General features: G+C 38.3%; 5 protein-coding genes and 2 long non-coding RNA genes across 10 annotated transcripts; 2 read left to right on the forward strand and 5 right to left on the reverse strand.

Moving 5' to 3' along the window:
• Window positions 1-32: 32 nt before the first annotated feature.
• AT1G24267 (bZIP transcription factor, putative (DUF1664)) lies at window positions 33-3,495 on the reverse strand. Of its 2 annotated transcripts, none has more exons than NM_179374.2 (14): window positions 3,210-3,495; window positions 2,680-2,753; window positions 2,519-2,596; window positions 2,322-2,397; window positions 2,181-2,245; window positions 1,859-1,960; window positions 1,628-1,717; window positions 1,452-1,526; window positions 1,324-1,356; window positions 1,165-1,239; window positions 1,009-1,071; window positions 826-894; window positions 702-746; window positions 33-605 (listed from the first exon to the last, which is right to left on the reverse strand). In NM_179374.2, the coding sequence occupies exons 1-14, from the start codon at window positions 3,250-3,252 to the stop codon at window positions 462-464; spliced, it is 1,032 nt and encodes a 343-aa protein (NP_849705.1). In that variant the 5' UTR covers window positions 3,253-3,495; the 3' UTR covers window positions 33-461. The 2 variants fall into 2 exon arrangements, with proteins under 2 accessions (NP_849705.1, NP_001031088.1); NM_001036011.1 differs by having other exon boundaries at window positions 80-605; window positions 1,324-1,346; window positions 1,439-1,526.
• A 366-nt stretch (window positions 3,496-3,861) lies between these two features.
• Window positions 3,862-4,774, reverse strand: AT1G24270 (uncharacterized protein). Its single transcript, NM_102273.3, has one exon. It carries the CDS (start codon window positions 4,752-4,754, stop codon window positions 4,134-4,136), a length of 621 nt encoding a protein of 206 aa, NP_173837.2. The 5' UTR covers window positions 4,755-4,774; the 3' UTR covers window positions 3,862-4,133.
• A 574-nt stretch (window positions 4,775-5,348) lies between these two features.
• G6PD3 (glucose-6-phosphate dehydrogenase 3) lies at window positions 5,349-8,591 on the forward strand. Its single transcript, NM_102274.3, has 10 exons — window positions 5,349-5,719; window positions 5,918-6,135; window positions 6,220-6,314; window positions 6,426-6,540; window positions 6,812-7,017; window positions 7,103-7,252; window positions 7,340-7,460; window positions 7,534-7,763; window positions 7,838-8,038; window positions 8,145-8,591. The coding sequence occupies exons 1-10, from the start codon at window positions 5,506-5,508 to the stop codon at window positions 8,392-8,394; spliced, it is 1,800 nt and encodes a 599-aa protein (NP_173838.1). The 5' UTR covers window positions 5,349-5,505; the 3' UTR covers window positions 8,395-8,591.
• Window positions 6,518-6,832, reverse strand: AT1G05867. The gene has a single exon (NR_138978.1). It is a non-coding gene; the product is annotated as an other RNA (long non-coding RNA).
• On the reverse strand, window positions 8,516-10,294 carry AT1G24290 (AAA-type ATPase family protein). Its single transcript, NM_102275.4, has one exon — window positions 8,516-10,288. It carries the CDS (start codon window positions 10,236-10,238, stop codon window positions 8,661-8,663), a length of 1,578 nt encoding a protein of 525 aa, NP_173839.1. The 5' UTR covers window positions 10,239-10,288; the 3' UTR covers window positions 8,516-8,660.
• AT1G05873 lies at window positions 9,180-10,064 on the forward strand. Its single transcript, NR_138979.1, has one exon. It is a non-coding gene; the product is annotated as an other RNA (long non-coding RNA).
• Window positions 10,295-10,373: 79 nt separating the features above from the next.
• AT1G24300 (GYF domain-containing protein) lies at window positions 10,374-16,675 on the reverse strand. Of its 3 annotated transcripts, none has more exons than NM_001198154.2 (10): window positions 16,365-16,675; window positions 15,876-15,946; window positions 14,890-15,720; window positions 14,673-14,763; window positions 14,476-14,574; window positions 13,628-14,338; window positions 11,295-13,448; window positions 11,127-11,172; window positions 10,871-11,016; window positions 10,374-10,782 (listed from the first exon to the last, which is right to left on the reverse strand). In NM_001198154.2, exons 1-10 carry the CDS (start codon window positions 16,429-16,431, stop codon window positions 10,526-10,528), a joined length of 4,473 nt encoding a protein of 1,490 aa, NP_001185083.1. In that variant the 5' UTR covers window positions 16,432-16,675; the 3' UTR covers window positions 10,374-10,525. The 3 variants fall into 3 exon arrangements, with proteins under 3 accessions (NP_001185083.1, NP_173840.4, NP_001321332.1); NM_102276.7 differs by having other exon boundaries at window positions 11,295-13,463; NM_001332644.1 differs by having other exon boundaries at window positions 10,376-10,782; window positions 11,127-11,199; window positions 16,365-16,667.
• Window positions 16,676-19,279: the final 2,604 nt, after the last annotated feature.

Genomic DNA, 19,279 nt, shown 5'->3' on the forward strand with positions numbered 1-19,279 from the left:
TATAATGGTCTTGTATCGTCCCAGTTACTTTGCTTGTTTTAAAGCATAATCACATCATAACTCTCACATTTAACTTAATAAAAGATGAGATGATGTTTCTAAAAAAAAAAAAGAAAAGAAGATGAGATGATAATGTCATAGCCAAATGGACCAGCCTTTTATTCAATACAAAAAAAAGAAGGAAAAGTAGAGACGGCCATACAAAACCATCGTCGACCTCTCTGTATAAACTGAATTACGAAAGGGCAGAGCAACATACTGATTAATTGTGACATATAATCCAATTAAATATAAGCTGCATCCCTACAAAAATTATGCACCATTTATCACATTGTCTACACTAAGCAAGGGATCAAGCATAGACGCAGCATGATCTATTCAAATCCTCTACTAGCACTTAACCATCTCTGGCTTGCTGATCATTTGAATGATCAAACTCTCTCTTCAGTATTGACAGACGACTATTGGGGTCCAATGGAGTTAGTAGGCACTGTGTTGACCACACTTCGAGTCCTCCCTATTCTTGGTATTGAGAAAATACTAAACAGGCCAGAACTCGTGTTTCCCGTAGTTTCTCCAGAATGTGTTCCATTTTCGCTTATCTCCTGAGACCCAAGTTTATAAAAGATAGTTTCAGGTTAGGTTTGACCCATACTGATGTTTGAGACTTGAGGGAAAGGGAAGAGGGAAATAATATTTACCTTCAAACCAGACATAGATTGAGTGTGCTGAAGTGGACCACGTGACTGCCCAAATGTAATGTCAGTATTCACTCAAACCAAGTTCAGTTTCTAATCCAAAACTCTAGTTTGAGATAGAACAAACCTGTTGAGCTCCATTAGAAGTTGAAGGCGACTGAGATTCACGGGGAGAAGCAGGAGGCAAAGACAAAGTCTGCTAACATTAAAACACCACAGAGGAATAAGCAATAGAACGGAACAAGAGGTAACAATCCCAATAACGTGATAAACAGTTGAAAATCATTGTGAGACCAGTTTAGTCATTTACCCTTGACGATGGTGTCATAGGAGCTGCCTCAAGGGCTGGCACTGCTGAAGTTGATGGTAAAGCCTATACACAATAGAAGTTGGGGTAAATAAGATAAAATTGTAGATTATGTAGCCAATTTCCTAAAATGCACTGCACAATGGAGAAGCATCATGCCTTATTGGACTCTTGAATTCTTTTGTTCTCCCGAACCTGAGCATGCAGCGCCCCGACTCCTTTAAGTGTAATATCCTTTATGAATGGCCAAAAAATCAATTTCGATCAACAAATGCCTAATGAGGAATAATTTCCAACAACAGCTGTGAAGTTTTGTACCTGATTTCCCTCAATACGATAGACTTTGCTTGCCTGGAAAACAAAGATCACCAGGTCATCATCTCTCTTTATTTTTTTTAGGGAGAACAAACAGGTGAATGTATATGCAGTTTACTCAATTTTCTTACCAGATTTTCAACAGCATCGAAAACAAACTTAACGTCATCCTTAATATTTTCCGTACCTCTTTGTAGTTCCATCACCTAAACAATTAAATAAATTATCAAGATAACATTTAGAATTATCAGAAAGCCCTTGACAACGCAGTGAAACACAAGTGTTTGTGCACATTCATCTAACATACCTCTCGTCCTGTATCTTGAATAATTTCTGTATTAGCATCCAAACTACGACCCATCCCGTCAATTTTTGAACTTAACTCTTTTTTGGTACCCTGTCATGAAATGTTAACAGCAACAAAATGAGACAAAATACTGATGTTCTGCAACTAAATTAAATACAGGTACTTTATCATTTGGATGAATTAGGCTCACAAAAGGAACTATCATAACTAATATGGGAAGTAAGAACTTGCCGAGAGTGATGTGTAAAAACCATCGATCTGGCTGCCAACACTATTACATGCATCTGATAAGCTGCGCCTTGTTGCAAACATAAGATCCGGAAGTTTCCAGCCCTGAGAATGTTGCAGAATAAACCAGTTCCCAGTAAGGTTTTTTAAAAAGGGAAAATAACTACAAACAAATAAACCAGGTCTAACTTACAAACAAACAAGCCAGGTCAAATTAATTGGCAAGGAAAACAGTTAAATTGTTTTCCAAAATACAAAATCTAGACTAGCCAATAGCACTCTAATCGAGTAAGTAAGAAGCTCAAGCATGGTGAAATATTATTACCTTCCACCATACATATCCGTAGCCTATCACCCCAATTATAATGATGTAACCATACTTTTTACCACCTGGAAAATTGTAAGGAAATTGTTAAAATGGAGCAGAAAGGAATACAAAACTTCCAACATTAAATCTCTAGAGGACCTGATCCTGCTGTGGTAACAATAGTGATAGGTCTGTTTGAAGAAAGCAAGCTCAATTCATGCCTAAGACTGTTAACCTACAAGAAAAAATAGAGATAAGACAAGTAAATCTAAGTCCAAGTCCTCCACAAATGTATCTTATCCAGCTAAATTTAATAACCTATCCACATAAATAAGTAGCTTAATATCAATCAAAACCTGGGCCATTAGTGTATCATTGCGGGGCTTGCTGGCTGATTTGGCAGGTTCTTCTTGCTTCAGCTGCCTAAATACCATCTATCAAGAGAAATAAACCATTACTCCATTTATAAATAAACATCATAAATACAAGCTTTTGCACAACATAGAACTTAGAATACCTTAAGAGCACCGGAGACAAAACTCGAGACATCTGGTAAACTCCCTTCTTTAGCAAGTACTGACCCAACAAGACCTAACGTAAAAGCAAGTGAATTGAACATTAAGCATATGTACTAAAATTAATCGAAACAGTAAGACATTAAAGGGTAAATTCATCATCTTTGGTGCATTCACAACGAAATTAAACATAAACTAGTCTCCAATAACGCTGAATAATCTCCCCTAACACATACAAGAGAGTAAAAACTGTTCCTTTGTTCAATTTCTGATTGGTCGAAGAAACAGATGAAAACCAAAAGTGAAGCACACTAAAAAAATATCAAAAGACTTGAAATTTGAGCTGAAGAAGATTCGATGATTGAAAGACAGTGAAGCAACAGTGATCATTATAAAAGGGTTTATCAAAAACCCTAATTTCTCATCCTCTAAATGCAATTCCCCATCTACGAAACAAATGAGAACCCGAGAGAGGAGTACGAGCACCGATCAATTAATCACTAAAAAAGAAAACCCCCACAAGAGTACTGACCTGCACCGATGAGGATGGTGAGCTTCCCGAGAGGAATAGCCATGGAAGACGAAAACTCAATCCGGCGAGCTTGTACGACGAAGGATTAAGATATAAGAAGAAGACGCATGAGAAGATCTAAGAGAGAATTGGTAGAAGAGAGCAGCGGGAAGGTGCCGGCGTTAAAGATGATGCACTCTTGCGACGACGGAGATAGAGAGAGAGAGAAAGAGAGGCGGAGAGGAGAGAGAATAGAGAATAGAGAGACTCAAAATTGTTTTGTCGAAGGGACAGTGTTGTGTTCCTCAAGTGACTTGACATACAATACTTTTATTTTATTAATTTTCTTATTGGGCCTAGAAAAAGGCCTTAGAATATGCTCTAAGAAGATGCCCATGAGGCATAAGGTTATTGAGATTTGAGACTTTGACCAATTCGAGATAACAAAACAACTTGAGAGGCTGAGAGCAGACCACACATGACATTACAAAGGCGTTTTTGCTAGAGTTATAAGCTTCAAGAAGTTGTCCTAGTAATTAATAGTTTGTTTCATCTATTCCACATACATATGATAGGTCGCAAATGTATTATTAACCGTCGACGTCCTGTGCCTATCTACCTCATAAGATGCTCGAGTTTCGATAGATCTTCTTCATTTTTATACCACCAAAAGGACCAAATCTTCACCGGAAAAAAAGCAATACAAGTCCGAAATAGAGTAACATGAATACATGATAGGAAAAGTGTTTCCTTCCCCAAAATATCTAAACGAGACTCTCTTTGGACTTTTTCGAAGTGCCTAATCAAACAAAGACACATCTCTTTTGGCCCACCTTCCGAAACTAAGACATATTCAAACATACACTCTTCTTTTGAGGTTGTTACCACCAACCCAAAAGAAGAAAGAATATGCAAAACCTGATGCAAAATAGCACAGTTTTTCAACTAGCTAACCAATAACCATATACTCTTATTTTGAGGTTGTTCTTCCGATATCTCTATCTTCTTAGCTCTCTTCTTGTTTTTCTTGGAAGTGTGGGAAGCAGAGATCTCGTCCCTGGTGAGATGATCTTCAAAGGCTTCTATGATCTGGTTGATGAGCTCACGGTTAGACGAAGAATCCCATTTAGACCAGTAACTTGTGTAGCAATCAAAACATTGACAGTCAAGCAGAGGAGCTTTATGGCTTCTCTTCTTCTTGCAAGATACGACGTTAGTGGTGTTGAGTGACCTGGTGATTAAGTAAGCAAGAACTTCCAGATCTTCGGCGGAGAGAACCGAGACTAGAACTAGAATCGCACTCTGGAGAAGCTTAAAGACAGAAAGAGAGTCATCTCCATTCGAAGAAGAAGAAGATGGAAGAGGAGGAGATGGGTGCACTTTACCTTTCTTCATTACTTTCATGGCTGATTTTGAGGAATCTTTCTTTTCTAGATAGAGAGAGAGAGAGAAGCAGAGGAGAGAGTTTTCTTTGCTGCGATTATTGTTTCTTTCCTTAATGGCTTTCGCAGATAAGAGGAAACAGAGTATAGAGCCTTTTTTCATGTTTATGTATTTCACCCTCATTAATCATTATTATGTCTCTCGCTCATCATATACATGCATGATTTTTTTTTTTTTTTTAACAAATTCAATCAATTCACAAATGAGCTAAATCACAATAGCTCCAGCGAAAATGCATGATTTTTAAAATGCTTCTTTCAATGATATAGTTTTATTGTAATGGAAAAATATTTAGCAAATAGATTATAAACTTACATGAGACAAGTATAAATAATTATTATAAACTTATTAAGTTTAAGATCAAGGCTTTTGTGCAATGTATCAATGAATGTTAGATGTGATATGATGAAAGCAATGTTTTAAACACATACATAGTCATTGATCGGAATGTGTGTTATTAGAAATGCATGCCTAAGCCGATAGGGTTATCTATGTTTGGTCTTGGACATTATAGCCAAATTTCGAATCTAATTCTTCCAATATATATTTTTTTTTTTTTGCTTAGGGCCACTACTAGTATTGCTTATCAATTTTAAGAGCTCATGAAAATGCAACAATATAGTAGTTGCAAATCCTTGTTTCAAGAGAAATCAAAGGGCCACTTGTGAATTGAATAATAATAATATTTGCAAATAACCTTTCACTAAACCATACCAACAAAACCACACAGATTTGGCAAAGACATAACCTTTGGGAGACGTGAAAAGGCTCAAAATTTGACAATTGTCCTTACAAATTCGCTCATTAGTGCAATTGTGAGATTTGTTTGCATCCAAATCCAATTCATAACTCACACTCGTCTCAAATTCGAAAAATGTCGTCTCTCTCCTGCCCTACCTACCGCTCCCGCACTTCGTCTTCGTCTCCTTTCTTGTCGAATCATCATCATTCTTCGCTGATCAATGTTGTTGACCCACGCCGCTCACTCTCCTTCCACTACGCTTCTCCTCAGGGGCTTAATCTAGCTGAGCTCTGTGTTGTTAGATCGCAGAGGAGGTCCGTTCAGAGTTCTGTTGTCGTGCAAGATGGTAACTTTAATTGGATTCTCAATTGGGTTTTCTTCTTTATGCCTTGCTTTGCCGGTAACTTGAAAGCTTGTATATATAGGATTGAATCCTGTAGTTCAGCTTGGTTTTAGATAGATTTTCTTATAGAAAGTATCCGACTTTAGACAAAACATTGCATGTAATGAATGTTCTCTAATGCGCTTACAATTGTGTGTTTAGGATCAGTAGCCACCGAGTCAAGCTCGTCCGAGGAGGCGAAAGATGTAGGGGTGTTAACGATTCCTTCACTTGAAGCTGACAAGGTTGTAGCAGAGTCTGATGGCGGTGAACAACTTTCAACAGTTAGTATCACGGTGGTGGGAGCTTCTGGTGATCTTGCCAAGAAGAAAATATTCCCAGCTCTTTTCGCACTTTACTATGAAGGCTGTCTTCCTGAGGTATAAATAACTTCTTCTATCTTTCTCTCTTTCTGATGATTGATTGTTATATTGATTGATGTGGTAAGCTGTTTTTGGTCGCAGCATTTTACCATTTTTGGCTATGCAAGGAGTAAGATGACAGATGCTGAACTTAGAGTTATGGTCAGCAAAACATTGACATGTAGAATTGATAAGAGGTGAATAATTATTGTAGCTTTTAAAACCACCAAGACATTAGTCCTTATGGTTTCTTTCCCTTGGTACTTTGTCAGAGATGGGTTGTTTAACATTTAACTGTGATGGTTCAGGGCAAACTGCGGTGAAAAGATGGAAGAGTTTCTCAAGAGATGTTTTTACCATTCGGGTCAGTATGATTCTCAGGAACATTTTGTTGCATTGGACGAGAAGCTCAAGGAGCATGAGGTATTGATGTTTTCCTCAGCTTATTGTTTTTTTCTGCATTCCTCATGAATTCCTTGCAACCACATTGCATCATTGCCTCATTTTTCTGAAGGCTAATTGAGGTCATGAGTTACCTTGGTAGGTGTAAGGTGATATGCTGTAGATTATGGCCTGAATACAGAATTAGGAAAACTATTGTTGTTTCTGAAAAATTAGTAAAAACTAGAAAACTTTGGTCTTCTTACATTTTTTCTTTCTTATTTGCCCTTATCCATCACATAACTATTTGCAGGGTGGAAGACTTTCGAACCGTCTTTTCTATCTTTCAATCCCTCCAAATATCTTTGTTGACGCGGTGAAATGTGCAAGCTCATCTGCTTCATCTGTCAATGGATGGACTAGGGTCATTGTCGAGAAACCTTTTGGCCGGGACTCCAAAACCTCGGCTGCATTAACAAAGTCTCTTAAGCAGTACCTGGAGGAAGACCAAATATTTAGGTGGAGAGATCGTGTTTATGTTATTGTAAATTTTAGTGATGATGGTTTAAGATACCTTGCTGATACGAAAAGTTGATTTTTACAGGATAGACCATTACTTAGGGAAGGAGCTGGTTGAGAACTTGTCGGTTCTTCGATTCTCAAATCTTATATTTGAACCGCTATGGTCAAGGCAGTATATAAGGAACGTGCAATTCATTTTTTCTGAGGATTTCGGCACTGAAGGACGCGGAGGGTAATCCTTGTTGTCCTCTGTCTAATATTTTATTTCTCATGTGTGTTGAAGCCTATGTTTTGACACTTTTCTACTCTTCAAATCCAGGTACTTCGACAATTACGGAATAATAAGAGATATAATGCAGAATCATCTGCTTCAGATATTAGCTCTTTTCGCCATGGAAACACCTGTGAGTTTGGATGCAGAGGATATCAGAAATGAAAAGGTCTCCTATTGTTCCCTTTCTTATAATTTTGTTGATTTCAAGGCAGTATTTTGAGGTCCTCGCATTAATTCAGGTAAAGGTACTACGTTCAATGAGACCAATAAAACTTGAAGATGTGGTGATAGGACAGTACAAGAGCCACAGCATAGGAGGAGTCACTTATCCAAGCTATACTGATGATAAAACTGTGCCAAAAGGTAGTCTGACCCCGACATTTGCAGCTGCTGCACTCTTCATCGACAATGCAAGATGGGATGGTGTACCTTTTCTAATGAAAGCTGGGAAAGCACTAAACACCCGAAGGTACCAAACTTTGGAATTTTTTTTGCAAATTTTCTGGTTTGCTTGTAATAATATAAATATATCTATTGAAACAGTGCGGAGATAAGAGTCCAGTTCAGGCATGTGCCTGGAAATTTATATAACCGGAATTCTGGTACTGATCGTGATCAGACCACAAATGAGCTTGTCATCCGCGTCCAACCTGATGAAGCTATCTATTTGAAAATCAACAACAAGGTCCCTGGTTTAGGAATGAGATTAGATCAGAGTAACTTAAATCTTCTCTATTCAGCAAGGTAAGCTAAGAAATAATAAAGACAAGCTGTGGTGTTGTTTTGTATATGTAATCCTTATGTTCTTTTTTGCTTATATCTAGTTTCACATAACTTTTTTCTGTTGAAGGTATTCAAAGGAGATTCCAGATGCATATGAGAGGCTTTTGTTAGATGCGATCGAAGGTGAACGCAGATTGTTCATAAGAAGCGATGAACTTGACGCTGCTTGGGCGCTTTTCACTCCATTGCTCAAAGAGATAGAAGAAAAGAAGACAACCCCAGAATTCTATCCTTACGGCAGTCGTGGTCCAGTCGGTGCCCATTATCTAGCCGCAAAACACAAGGTCCAATGGGGAGACCTAAGTCTTGATCAGTGAAAGAGTGGAAGAACATTTTTTGTTCATAGATTCACGTCTTAGAATTTTCATTATTTGTGTGGTTTATGGAAACTTTCTTTCGCTTTCAGAGATAGGAGTGAGTTTTGTTCGATTTTGTATCTGGAATAATAAGTAAGAACTACCCTATTCTTGCCACCCTTTTTGCTTTCAATAAAGGAAACACAAATTTAAGTGTAGCCTCTGCAAAGACTTGAACAACATGATCCTCTATACATCACATACCAAAAAGAGAGAAAAAATACTGGTTAGAGCCTGTGTTCTTGATCTTGGAAATCGCCTGAAGCCCCTTCTGGCCATTCCAGGAACTTATGATGCAGAAGAGACGGAGGTAGATATGTCTGACCTGCAGCAGAAGAAGGATCACTGGGAGGATATATATACTCTTTTCCATAGCCAAGTTCCTTCATTAACTTGGTTGGAGCGTTCCTCAGGTGTAGAGGCACCCCTTCATTCTGTCCAACCGAGTCTTTCACAACCTTCTGTGCAGCTCCGATTGCTCGGTAAACTGCAATGGATTTAGGAGCCAGTGCCAAGTAAGCAGTGCATTGGGCGAGAATGACATTGCATTCAGGCATACCCAAGAAATGTGAAGCTTGATAGCACGCAACTGCCTGAGTAAGAGCTGAAGGGTCAGCAAGTCCAATGTCCTCGCTTGCAAACCTTATAAGTCTCCTTGCAATGTAAAGCGGCTCTTCACCACCCTCGAGCATTCTAGCCAACCAGTAGATTGCAGCATTAGCATCTCCGCCTCGCATAGACTTGTGAAGTGCGCTTATGAGGTTGTAATGTTGTTCCCCTGCCTTGTCATATGCCAAATGTTTGCACTGAAGAGCCTCCTTCGCATCATCAATAGACACAACAGCATCAGTTCCGGCTCGAGTGGTAGCCATGGTAGCTGAGATTTCCAAAGCATTCAACGCGACGCGAGCATCACCATCGCAGTTATTAGCCAAGAACTCTATGACAGAATCATCAACCTCAACGCTATTGGGGAGTCCTCTCTCGGAATCATCTACAGCTCGTCTAAGAAGGGTCTCAACATGATTGGGTTTCAAGGGATTAAGAGTTAGAACTCTACAACGTGAGAGCAAAGGAGTGATCAAATGGAAAGAAGGGTTCTCAGTGGTGGCTCCAATGAAGAGGATACTACCATCTTCAATAACAGGCAAGAATGTATCTTGCTGTGACTTGTTAAACCTATGAACCTCATCCATAAACAACACAGTCCTCTTTCTACCTTCAAGATTAAGCCTTTTGGCACTCTCAACGGCGTCTCTAACATCTTTAACTCCGCTCGTAACAGCAGACAAGGAAACGAAGCGATACAGAGACGGGTCCTTAGAGGAATTGATGAGAGACTTTGCGATTGAGGTCTTTCCAGTGCCAGGAGGACCCCAGAAGACAATGGAAGGGAGGCGATTGGATTCGACGGCGGAACGGAGGAGAGAGCTGGGAGAGAGGAGATGGTCTTGACCTACAACGTCATCTAGAGTGCGAGGACGCATACGCTCCGACAATGGCTGGTGTTGGCGGTGGCTGGATGATGAGAGCTTGTGACGCTTGTTGGAATCATCAGCCGCGACGTGGATTTGGGTTTTGGGATTGGGGCGCTTGCTGGAATCGTCACCCATGGCGGGGGCTAGGGCTTTGGGATGGAGACGGAGGAAGCGGTCGAGTTTGGGCTGTAACGTGGCCGTGGATTGAGGGGAAGAACGGTGGGAGAGAATCCAGTCGGTGGCTTTCTGGATGGAATCTCCGCCGGTGGCCGTTAAAGCCTCGGCGGCCAAATCGCTGGAGAAACCCATGCTCACTAGCTGCTCCATCTTCTACTTCTACTGTGAAAAACACCAAAGCTGTCTTAGTTAGCAATAGCATGCTCCATTGACTAAACTTTGTTTTGTCATCTTAAAGATAAAACCTTCAAGTAATAAGAAAAAATGTAACATTACGAACTAGACCATTTCTGAGCTAAAAAACCAATTTCATTTTATTTCTGTGTTCCGATGTGATGGAAGATATGTATAATCTTCTGTCTGTAAAAAACCTATACGCCTAAGCTTGAGAAGCTAATCTTTACATGTAAAGATTTTGTACAAAAAGAAAAAAAGAGTTAAAAATCATCAGCACGGTGGATCTCGCCCATAATGCGATTGCTAGTGACTTTGAAACCAAGAAGAGCTGGATCGATCTGCCTCCCTTTCTTCCCTTTCTTCTTCCCGCCACCACCTTTGCTTCCTTCTGTTACATCATTTGACTCTGCCGCCACCTTCTTCATGCTATTACTCTTCTTCAACATCTCACTGAACGATGTCGCCTCTGACGTTGACCCTTTGTTTCCCGCTGCTCCTGATTCCCGTCTCACACCGCCTGATAATATATTTGCTTACAGACTTGAGTCACATTTTCCATCGATAATGCCCAAAAATACAAAACGATCCTTGAGATAGATATATACCTTCAATTCCACTATACGAACTTGCTGCTGTCCTGCTAGCTGTGTCAGAGATACGCTCTATCAATCCTTCATGCGATGATGAAGAATGGGATGAGGGAGGCCTTTTTAACAATACTGAATTCTGTCCATGTGATGGAACTACCAACCTACAAACAACCACGCAAAATTTAATCGGCAGGAATATAGAGGTATGCGAGTTCAAGGTGTTTTGTATATCTAATCTACTGGTGCTTAACGTAGCAGAATACAAACTTACCTATCCTTCCTTCTATCTTCTCCAACCAAGTTGTCACTGTATTGGTCTGCAGCAAGACAATATCAGGATAAGCCTTCATAGTAACAAAGCAAAAATCAACCTTCCAAACCATGAATTCCCGGAAAAAGCAAAATCTTAAAAGATGCAATTACTCTGAAAGATACATACCAGAGATATTTAAAGAAGACTGTTGGCCAGGCGTAACAACAGGAAGCTCCCCATGAACCAGTGAGTCTAATACTGCTTGCTTGCCCATTCTATCTTGGGCTTCAAATGACATCATCCTTCCCATTCCCTCATTTTTAGGCGGCACATTGTTCCAAGTTTTGATGTCATTCGCGTCTTTGTTCATAGCATACATATTACTGAAGGCTTGAGTTTCATTCTGAGTTGACCGCCCACCATCAATAATTCCAGAAAGCAAGGAATTATTACGGTGCAATGATCCCATATTGTTCCTATCTCCGGATGATCTGTTGATCTGTTCATCAGAAAATGCTCGAGCACCAAAAGTTGAAGGAGCGTTATGACTACCACCATGATCTGAATAGCCGCCAAGTGTTTGAATCCCTGGGGTAAGGCCAGAAGGAGCCATCCTGTCAAAGGATTGCCCACGGTTCATGCTTGGTGATTCAGCAGATTGATGGCCGGGTCTCTGGTGGAGCAACTCCATAAATAGCTGTTTTGACCTGTCTTCTGTAGTCCCACCTAACATCCATGAGTTGGAATCTTCACCCATTCTCCTACTTTCTGACCTCATTTTATGATGTTCAGCATCAATATTTGATCTATGAAGTTGAGATTCGGCCCAGTCACCAACAACCTGTGTGTCAGCTCCAGACCAACGTCCTTCCATTGATTCCAACTGTGAAAAATGAGGTTCACCTATTGGTATACGGGGATTCTGATGATTAAAACCCAGAGTAGAATTCCCAATCTGCATGTGGGTAGTAGCATCCCGCAACTCCAGACCTTGAGAGAGTCCAAGACCATTTACTGGATCCAGATTCATCCCCGATACACTTACAGGTAAGGATGCTGATCGCTCAAATGGCAGACCCTGCTCGAATAATTCTTGTCGAAGCTGTTGCTGATATAAAAGGTTCCGCTCAAGTTGACCAAACTGATCCTCGAAGGGTGGCCTCTGCTGCTGTTGATGAAAGTCTAGTTGTCTAAATCCTGTAGAGGATCGCGAACGTTGGATCCCAGGATGACTTCTTAGAAGCTGATCATTATGGTCAGATGGCCACAGAGGGTCAATATGTCTCTGTTCCTCCAATAGTGTATTGTGCCTCACTCCGTTTGCCAATTGCATCAGCTGCTCTTGCTGCAGCAGTTGGTACTCCAAAGACCGAGTTGGTTCAGATTGCAGTTGTCCGTATGGAGATTGCATTGGTCCATATTGAGATTGCATTTTTGTTGAAAGTAGCTGTTCAAGTAGTTCCCTCTGATGGCCTTCATGTGGCAATTGACCAAAATTTCCAGCGGCAAGTTGCTCAATGTATGGTGCAAAATTTTGTGACGGATGGCCAGAACTTTTCTGCAGTTCATTCATTAGCTGGTGTTCTAACAACATCTGATCAACATTGTTGGATCGAGGGAAGTCATGTGACTGCCCAAACCTTGAATCAGGAGTCTGTCCTTGTAGAATCTGTTGATAATGTAATTGCCGAGCATGGGACTGTTGTTGCTCCTGTAAGAGCTTCTGATGTAACTGATGCTCTTGTTCTAGTTGATGCTGTTGCAGCTGCATCTTCTGCTGCTGTTGCAACTGAATCTTCTGCTGCTGCTGCAATTGAATCTTCTGCTGCTGTTGCAACTGAATCTTTTGTTGCTGCTGCAACTGGAGAGTTATTAAATAATCCAGATCCTGAGCTTGATCACCTATATGTGAATGCGACAGCATATCCCGGTTTTGGAATTGCTGTTGGTTATGTTGATTTGATGAAAGTTGATCCCCAAGGTTAAAGCGGTTGGAAAGATGTTCAAACTGCGACATCCGGTTAGAAGCCAGACCATCAAGGGACATGTTGGGATCAACTTGTGTATTTCTTCGGGAATCAATGGGCCGATTGTCTATTGCACCAGTAGGCTCCCCCATTGCATCATAGGACCTGTTTGGTAACAGGTTAACTGGTACGTTACTGCTCTCTAGCTCAGACCACAACACACCAAACGGATGCAGCTTATTCTCATGCTGCTTTTGAGTAGCAGCCTTAGTGGATTCAACAGGAATAGCAGACTGGCCAGAAACTTCCATAAAAGCATCATGCATACTTGTAGAGGATTTTACTGACGCATAACCAGAAACTCCAGCTCTTCCTGGGAATACAATTTCTGATTTAGAAAAAAAAGTACAAATAAGGTTGTTTAGTTATGATGAACACAGAAGAGATTAATATGAACTTGAAAGCTTCTATACATGTATATAGAACCCCAAAGAAAGACAAGTGTTCTCCCACACAAATGCACACGAAATAAGAAAAGGTCAAAGAACAAACCTTCATCCTGAGTAGAGAAGTCCAAGAAACTTCGGTCCTCAGTATGTGGTGGTGTCGCATAAAATTCTGACTCAGACTTTCTTTGAAAATTATCCTGAGCTGAGGGGTTGTTATACACTGAAAACGAACGAGACGTGCCATTCATAGAGGATGAATCATTAGATTCTGCTACTGGTGCAATTGATAAACCAGTGTCTGAATTTGCTTTTAACCTAGTCTCTTCTAGCTCACTCTCTTGGTTACTGATATGGGCATGGGCGCTTTCTGTCTTTAAATATGACATGACCCTGCCTAGATCTTGAAAAGGAGTTCCTTCTGGAGCATTTGCCAAGCGCACCTGTAGGTCTGTCCCAAAAAACCCTTGTTCAAACCATGAAATAATGTCAGAACCAATGAATGGTCCCTGAATTACTCCTTGAGGATCAATATACAAGAATAAGAAATCCTCAGGTGGCATAGCCGCTTCTGACTGATCCACTTCAACATCTGGTTGCTGCAGCTTGCCCATATAATCTTGCTCGAACGACCCAACAACAGATTCGCTCCCATCCAACACAGGGGACTTAGTAAAAACTGATCTAACTGCTTCAGGACTTCCATGAGAAACTTGATAACCAGCTCCAAAAGATCCATAACTTTCAGAAGCCACTGAATTCAATCTTGGGACGCTAGAAGCTGCCCCCAGACCTCCATTATGACTACCAAGTAATCCTACAACAATAGTTGTTGGACTTTTAGACAGAATATATAGGACATAAAAGTGCACGTAAACTGATAAGAATGGACGTTATCTAATAAATACATGATACTTAAGACCAAGACCCGGTTAACACCCATCATGCACATACCGGAATCATTATTTTTCATGGAGCCATTGTCACCATTCATAAACCCTAGCAAAGCACCATCCACTTTTGTCTCACCTGACTCAGGTATGCGGCATTTCACTGCAGTACATACAAAAGACTAAGGTCAGAGAGGCATTCGTCATATCATGCTAGGTGGAAAGATAAGAGGCCAAGTAACTAGAGACAAGATAACATACACAGACTGTTTTCACCTAAGGACTCTTCCCCAGATGAAGTGTAAACTTCACTACTAATGATCCTTCCCTTCCATATGCCGTTAATGCTTGCCTAATAGAAAATATTAAGATACCCGCCAAGAAACACAGGAAAACTCAGTTACAATCAAGAAACAGAAAAATTGATGCACACCTATGAAAAAGGGAAATGGAAACAAGTTATCAGTGGGGACCACACCTCTTCTTCGGTATCAGGTGCGATAAAAGCAAGAGGTTCGATCAGAGCCACTTGCGTTATGGAGGCAACTTCATCCATTTCAGTCGGTATCCTACCTAGGGAAGGATCAGGCTTCTGTTTTCTATACATATCAAGCAACTTACCCCTTGGATACCGAAACACAGGGGCTGAAGCACTACCAGCACCAATTAAGGAAGTTGAAGAACCCCTCCCAATAGTAGATGCCCTTCCTCGGCCAACAGTGAACCCTAAATTTGGGCCCTCAGCTCGTCCTCTATCAAGTCCAAACCCAGGTGCAGTACGATAAGAAGTAGGCACACCAGACTGCGATTCCATCCTATGACGTGGCCTCCATTTGTCACGAGGGTCAGAGTCCCGTTCAGAAGTTGCACGGACATTGCTAACAACAGATTGACTTTCACTCTGAGGCTCTTCCTTGTCCTTGTTAATCTCTACCTTCTCACAACGGGCTTCTTTCTCTTTGTCATCAGGACCCCACCGAGATGACCATTTGTTGTCGCGACGGGGTTCATGTACAGCAGCACGAGAATTAACATCATTCCACCTATCAGAAGCAGCAGTAGTTTTAACTTCACCAGTTTCTCTGCTTGAGACATTGTCAATGCGACGCTCTGTTTTTCGTCGATCAACTTTCCTAGCACCGAGTAAACCAGTTTCTCTTTCCTCTTCACGCCATCTGCGATTAGTTTCATTCTCAGACACAATTTTCTTCCAGTCTTTTTTGTCTTCGGGTGCATCCAAGCGCCATGCATCCTTCAGATTTGGGTCACTTGGATTTCCCATGGGCATAGGAGTAGGAGATCGAACATCCTACAAGATAGCAAGAACATCAGAAGAAGAATTAAAAGTAAAAAGTTTAAGAACTTGACACTTTCTAGATGCGAAGAACAGACATAGCATCATCTGATACAATAAGGTGAAAAAAAGACAAGAAACGTATATCATCATTCTAGATGAAGTATTACCATCTTGCTCTCGCTTGATTTCGTGTAAAGCCACTGCGGAGACAACGGAATGCTGTTATCTGAGGCCAATTCTGCAGAATAGCATAAACAAGGTAGTCAATAGGTGAAGGAAATCAGAGATATCAAACAGATACAAAGTAAGAAAACCACTAGTAGATGCACAAACTAATCATTCGTTCTTAATTCCAGATCCCAAAGTATAGAATAAGAAACAAAAGAGAATTCCGTCTCTCGTATTAATCCAACATGAAGGTTCTAATGCATCGAAAGCGGACATAACAAGGTTAATAAAGATAGATTGAATTCGTAGAACCCTAAATAACACAAGTTAGGTCAAAATTCAAAGCTATACATGGCTGCCGCATCATATGGAATTCAGATCCAGAAACTAAACGATTACATTTGTTTCTACGCAATCAAATCGATCGAGAGAGAAGGAAATTCAAATATCCAAAGACAGAAACAAGTCGAAGATTGAGAGGAAAGTACCTTTCAACTGATCAGAAGATTTGGAAAGGATGAGATCGTCAGGCAGATCGAACTTCCCTTCGGCCATGGCAGGATTGAAACAACGGGACTTCGAGATTACGTATGAAGAAGGAGACGAACGAGCGACCGCAGTAGAAGAAGAAGCAAAAAGTAGATAGGAGAAAGGGTTTTGGAGAGATTTGGCGGAGAAACTTTTTGCAGGTTTTCGATTTTTGCCTTTGGAGAAGAAAAGCTTTCGCGTTGAGATCGAGAGAGAGAGATGAATTAGTGAGTGAATGGGCGACAAAGGAAAGGCTAAGGAGGACTTCGCCAAAAAAAAAAAAATTATCACTGTTATTTTATTGTTTTGTATTTTAAGTTTTATTGTTGAAACCTCTGATATGTATCTTCAAGATTAAATATGATGAATTAAAAATATAAACAATTATAGTATCATTTATATCTCATGTTATATATTTTGTTAGGATATATTCATACAGATTGTAGGTATTTAAAATCTTTTTAATATATTTAAAAATAAATTAAAAAATCTCTTAACTTTATCGGGGAAACAAATATATAGACATAAGTAAAAAAAAAAAAAAATTCTATCTTTAAAAAAGGTTAAAATTAAGGATATAACAATATCAATATATTAAACTATTAACGTTAAATTTATTCGTATTATTTTTGTTAATACATTAAAAAGGTAATAATATTTTTACCCGAAAAAATAAAATTTATTAATTTTATTATATAAGTTGAATATTCTTAACAGAGATTGGCATATTACAAAACTGTAATTCATAAAACCGCGTTATTTTCAATTAATTTATTAGACTATAATACATGTTTTAGAAAATGCCTATCATTTTTTTTATTTTAAAGATAGTGATAGAGTGGATAAATTGAGATGATATTTAGATCTAATTAAAAGTCTATTTCGACTAATCGTTGATTAAGTTAGAAAAAAGTTGGATAACGAACATTTTGTTTATGTATAAACAACTCATATGTTAAATCATATATTACTTCAAAATTATGTTTTCTTAATTCTATTATTTTAAATTTTATACAATCTGTAAAGTAAAATTTTGGGGATTAAAACCCGAATATATTATAAAATTTATAGTTGATCATTTAAAATTTAATATGATATTTGTACAATGGCAAAAAAAAACTTACTAACATTTCTATAAAATAAACAATTATCGATTAACCATTGTATAACGCATGTCCTTATCTAGTCACGCTTCTTTTCCTCAATTATGGTTACCATGTAAATCCACCAAATCACTAATCAATATTTTTTCAAAAATTATAAAATCTAACAAATCAATCCAAATATATATTAAAAAGTCCCTCAAATCTCTCCAAATCTAACTTTCATCAAATCTTCTAAAATTCTTAGCTCAATAAATATTGAAAACCAAATAATAAATTATTGATAATATATATTGATAAATAATATATAGTTTTGGTTTTAATATATTTATAATATATCGAGTATCCTCGACACACTCTCATCCTTCATTTTTGAATATTCTTCACTAATTCCAAAGAATGAGTGAGATTAAAGAACTCGTGCGTATTGATGAAAGCGTTACACGTAAATCTACATCTAACACAATGGAGATCTAACGCGTAGAAACAAGGTCATTGTAGTATCAAGCACTCCTCATCCGTTCCACACCCCTCACCTTCTTTTGAACAACATCGTTGGCTTTGATGTATGCAACATATATACTTCTCTATGCAGAGCTCCAATATCCCAACTTATGCAACATTATGTCCTACAATATCGCTTCCGAAGCCAAACGAGTTCATGGGCCATTGTACATCTATTTTCACATCACATTAATCCCGCAAATCGAGACTCCATGACAATCAAAGTCTAGGATAATTCATACTAGGATTAGGAAGTAATTTAAAATAATATTTAGATTTTATTTATTTGTATATATAGATGATATTACCTTGGGAATTAACTAAGTTTAAAATATATTAAAATATATATTTTCACATATTCTACGGTAAAAAATTAATAATATATTAATGTACGTATAGTTTGGTTAATAATTTTCTACATTTAAAAATGACTTAAGAATCTGGGGTTTAACATGATGAAGTGGTATATTTGAGTTGAACAAATCGATCCTCTCAAAGATTTAGTATTTTAATTTGAATGTTATGTGTGGAACAATTCGATTCTATTAAAGATTAGAGTTGAAATAGATATTTGTTATGTTATTCTCTCTTATTTTATTTTATTTTTTGTATAGTATAGAATGTGTGGGATAATTTCTACTTATTTCCTAACTTAGAGTTTAGAACATTATAGTAGTTGATGTTTTAAGGTAAGATAGATAACAAATTTAGTTTTTGTTGTTTTGAATGATTATTATCAACCAAAAATAAGATCAATTAGATTTTAACCTGCGGTACACCGCGGAGACAATTTATTTTTTAAAGTTATTATATATAAAAATTTGCAAATTGTATTTATCTATAAAATATTTTTATTTTATAGTTTACAATTGTTATTAAGTAACGTCCTGCCAAACTCGCCCCGCTAAGTCTGTCCCGTAAAAAAAAACCATTTATTTTATTAATATTGATCTTATTTATGATATGTTTATGAATTATTGTCTATGTATTTTAGTCGATGCGGGACGTTATTTTTCGCCAATTGGTTAATATATGTTCATTTTTTAAAAGTCGAATCACAAAATATGACGGAATTTTTTTTGAGATTTTTTAAAACTCTATATATTATATAATGATGTTAAAAATTGTGATATATTAAAAAATTTATAAGTTTAAATATATAAATAATAATATTTAAAAAATTAATATTTTTTGGTTTTTAGGTAATGACATAATAACTCTAAAAGTAAGGATTTAGAAAATTTAAATCTTTAATTAAATATTTTCAT

The sequence above is a fragment of the Arabidopsis thaliana genome, assembly GCF_000001735.4.
Source record: "Arabidopsis thaliana chromosome 1 sequence".
In the NCBI taxonomy this organism is placed as follows: Eukaryota; Viridiplantae; Streptophyta; class Magnoliopsida; order Brassicales; family Brassicaceae; genus Arabidopsis; species Arabidopsis thaliana.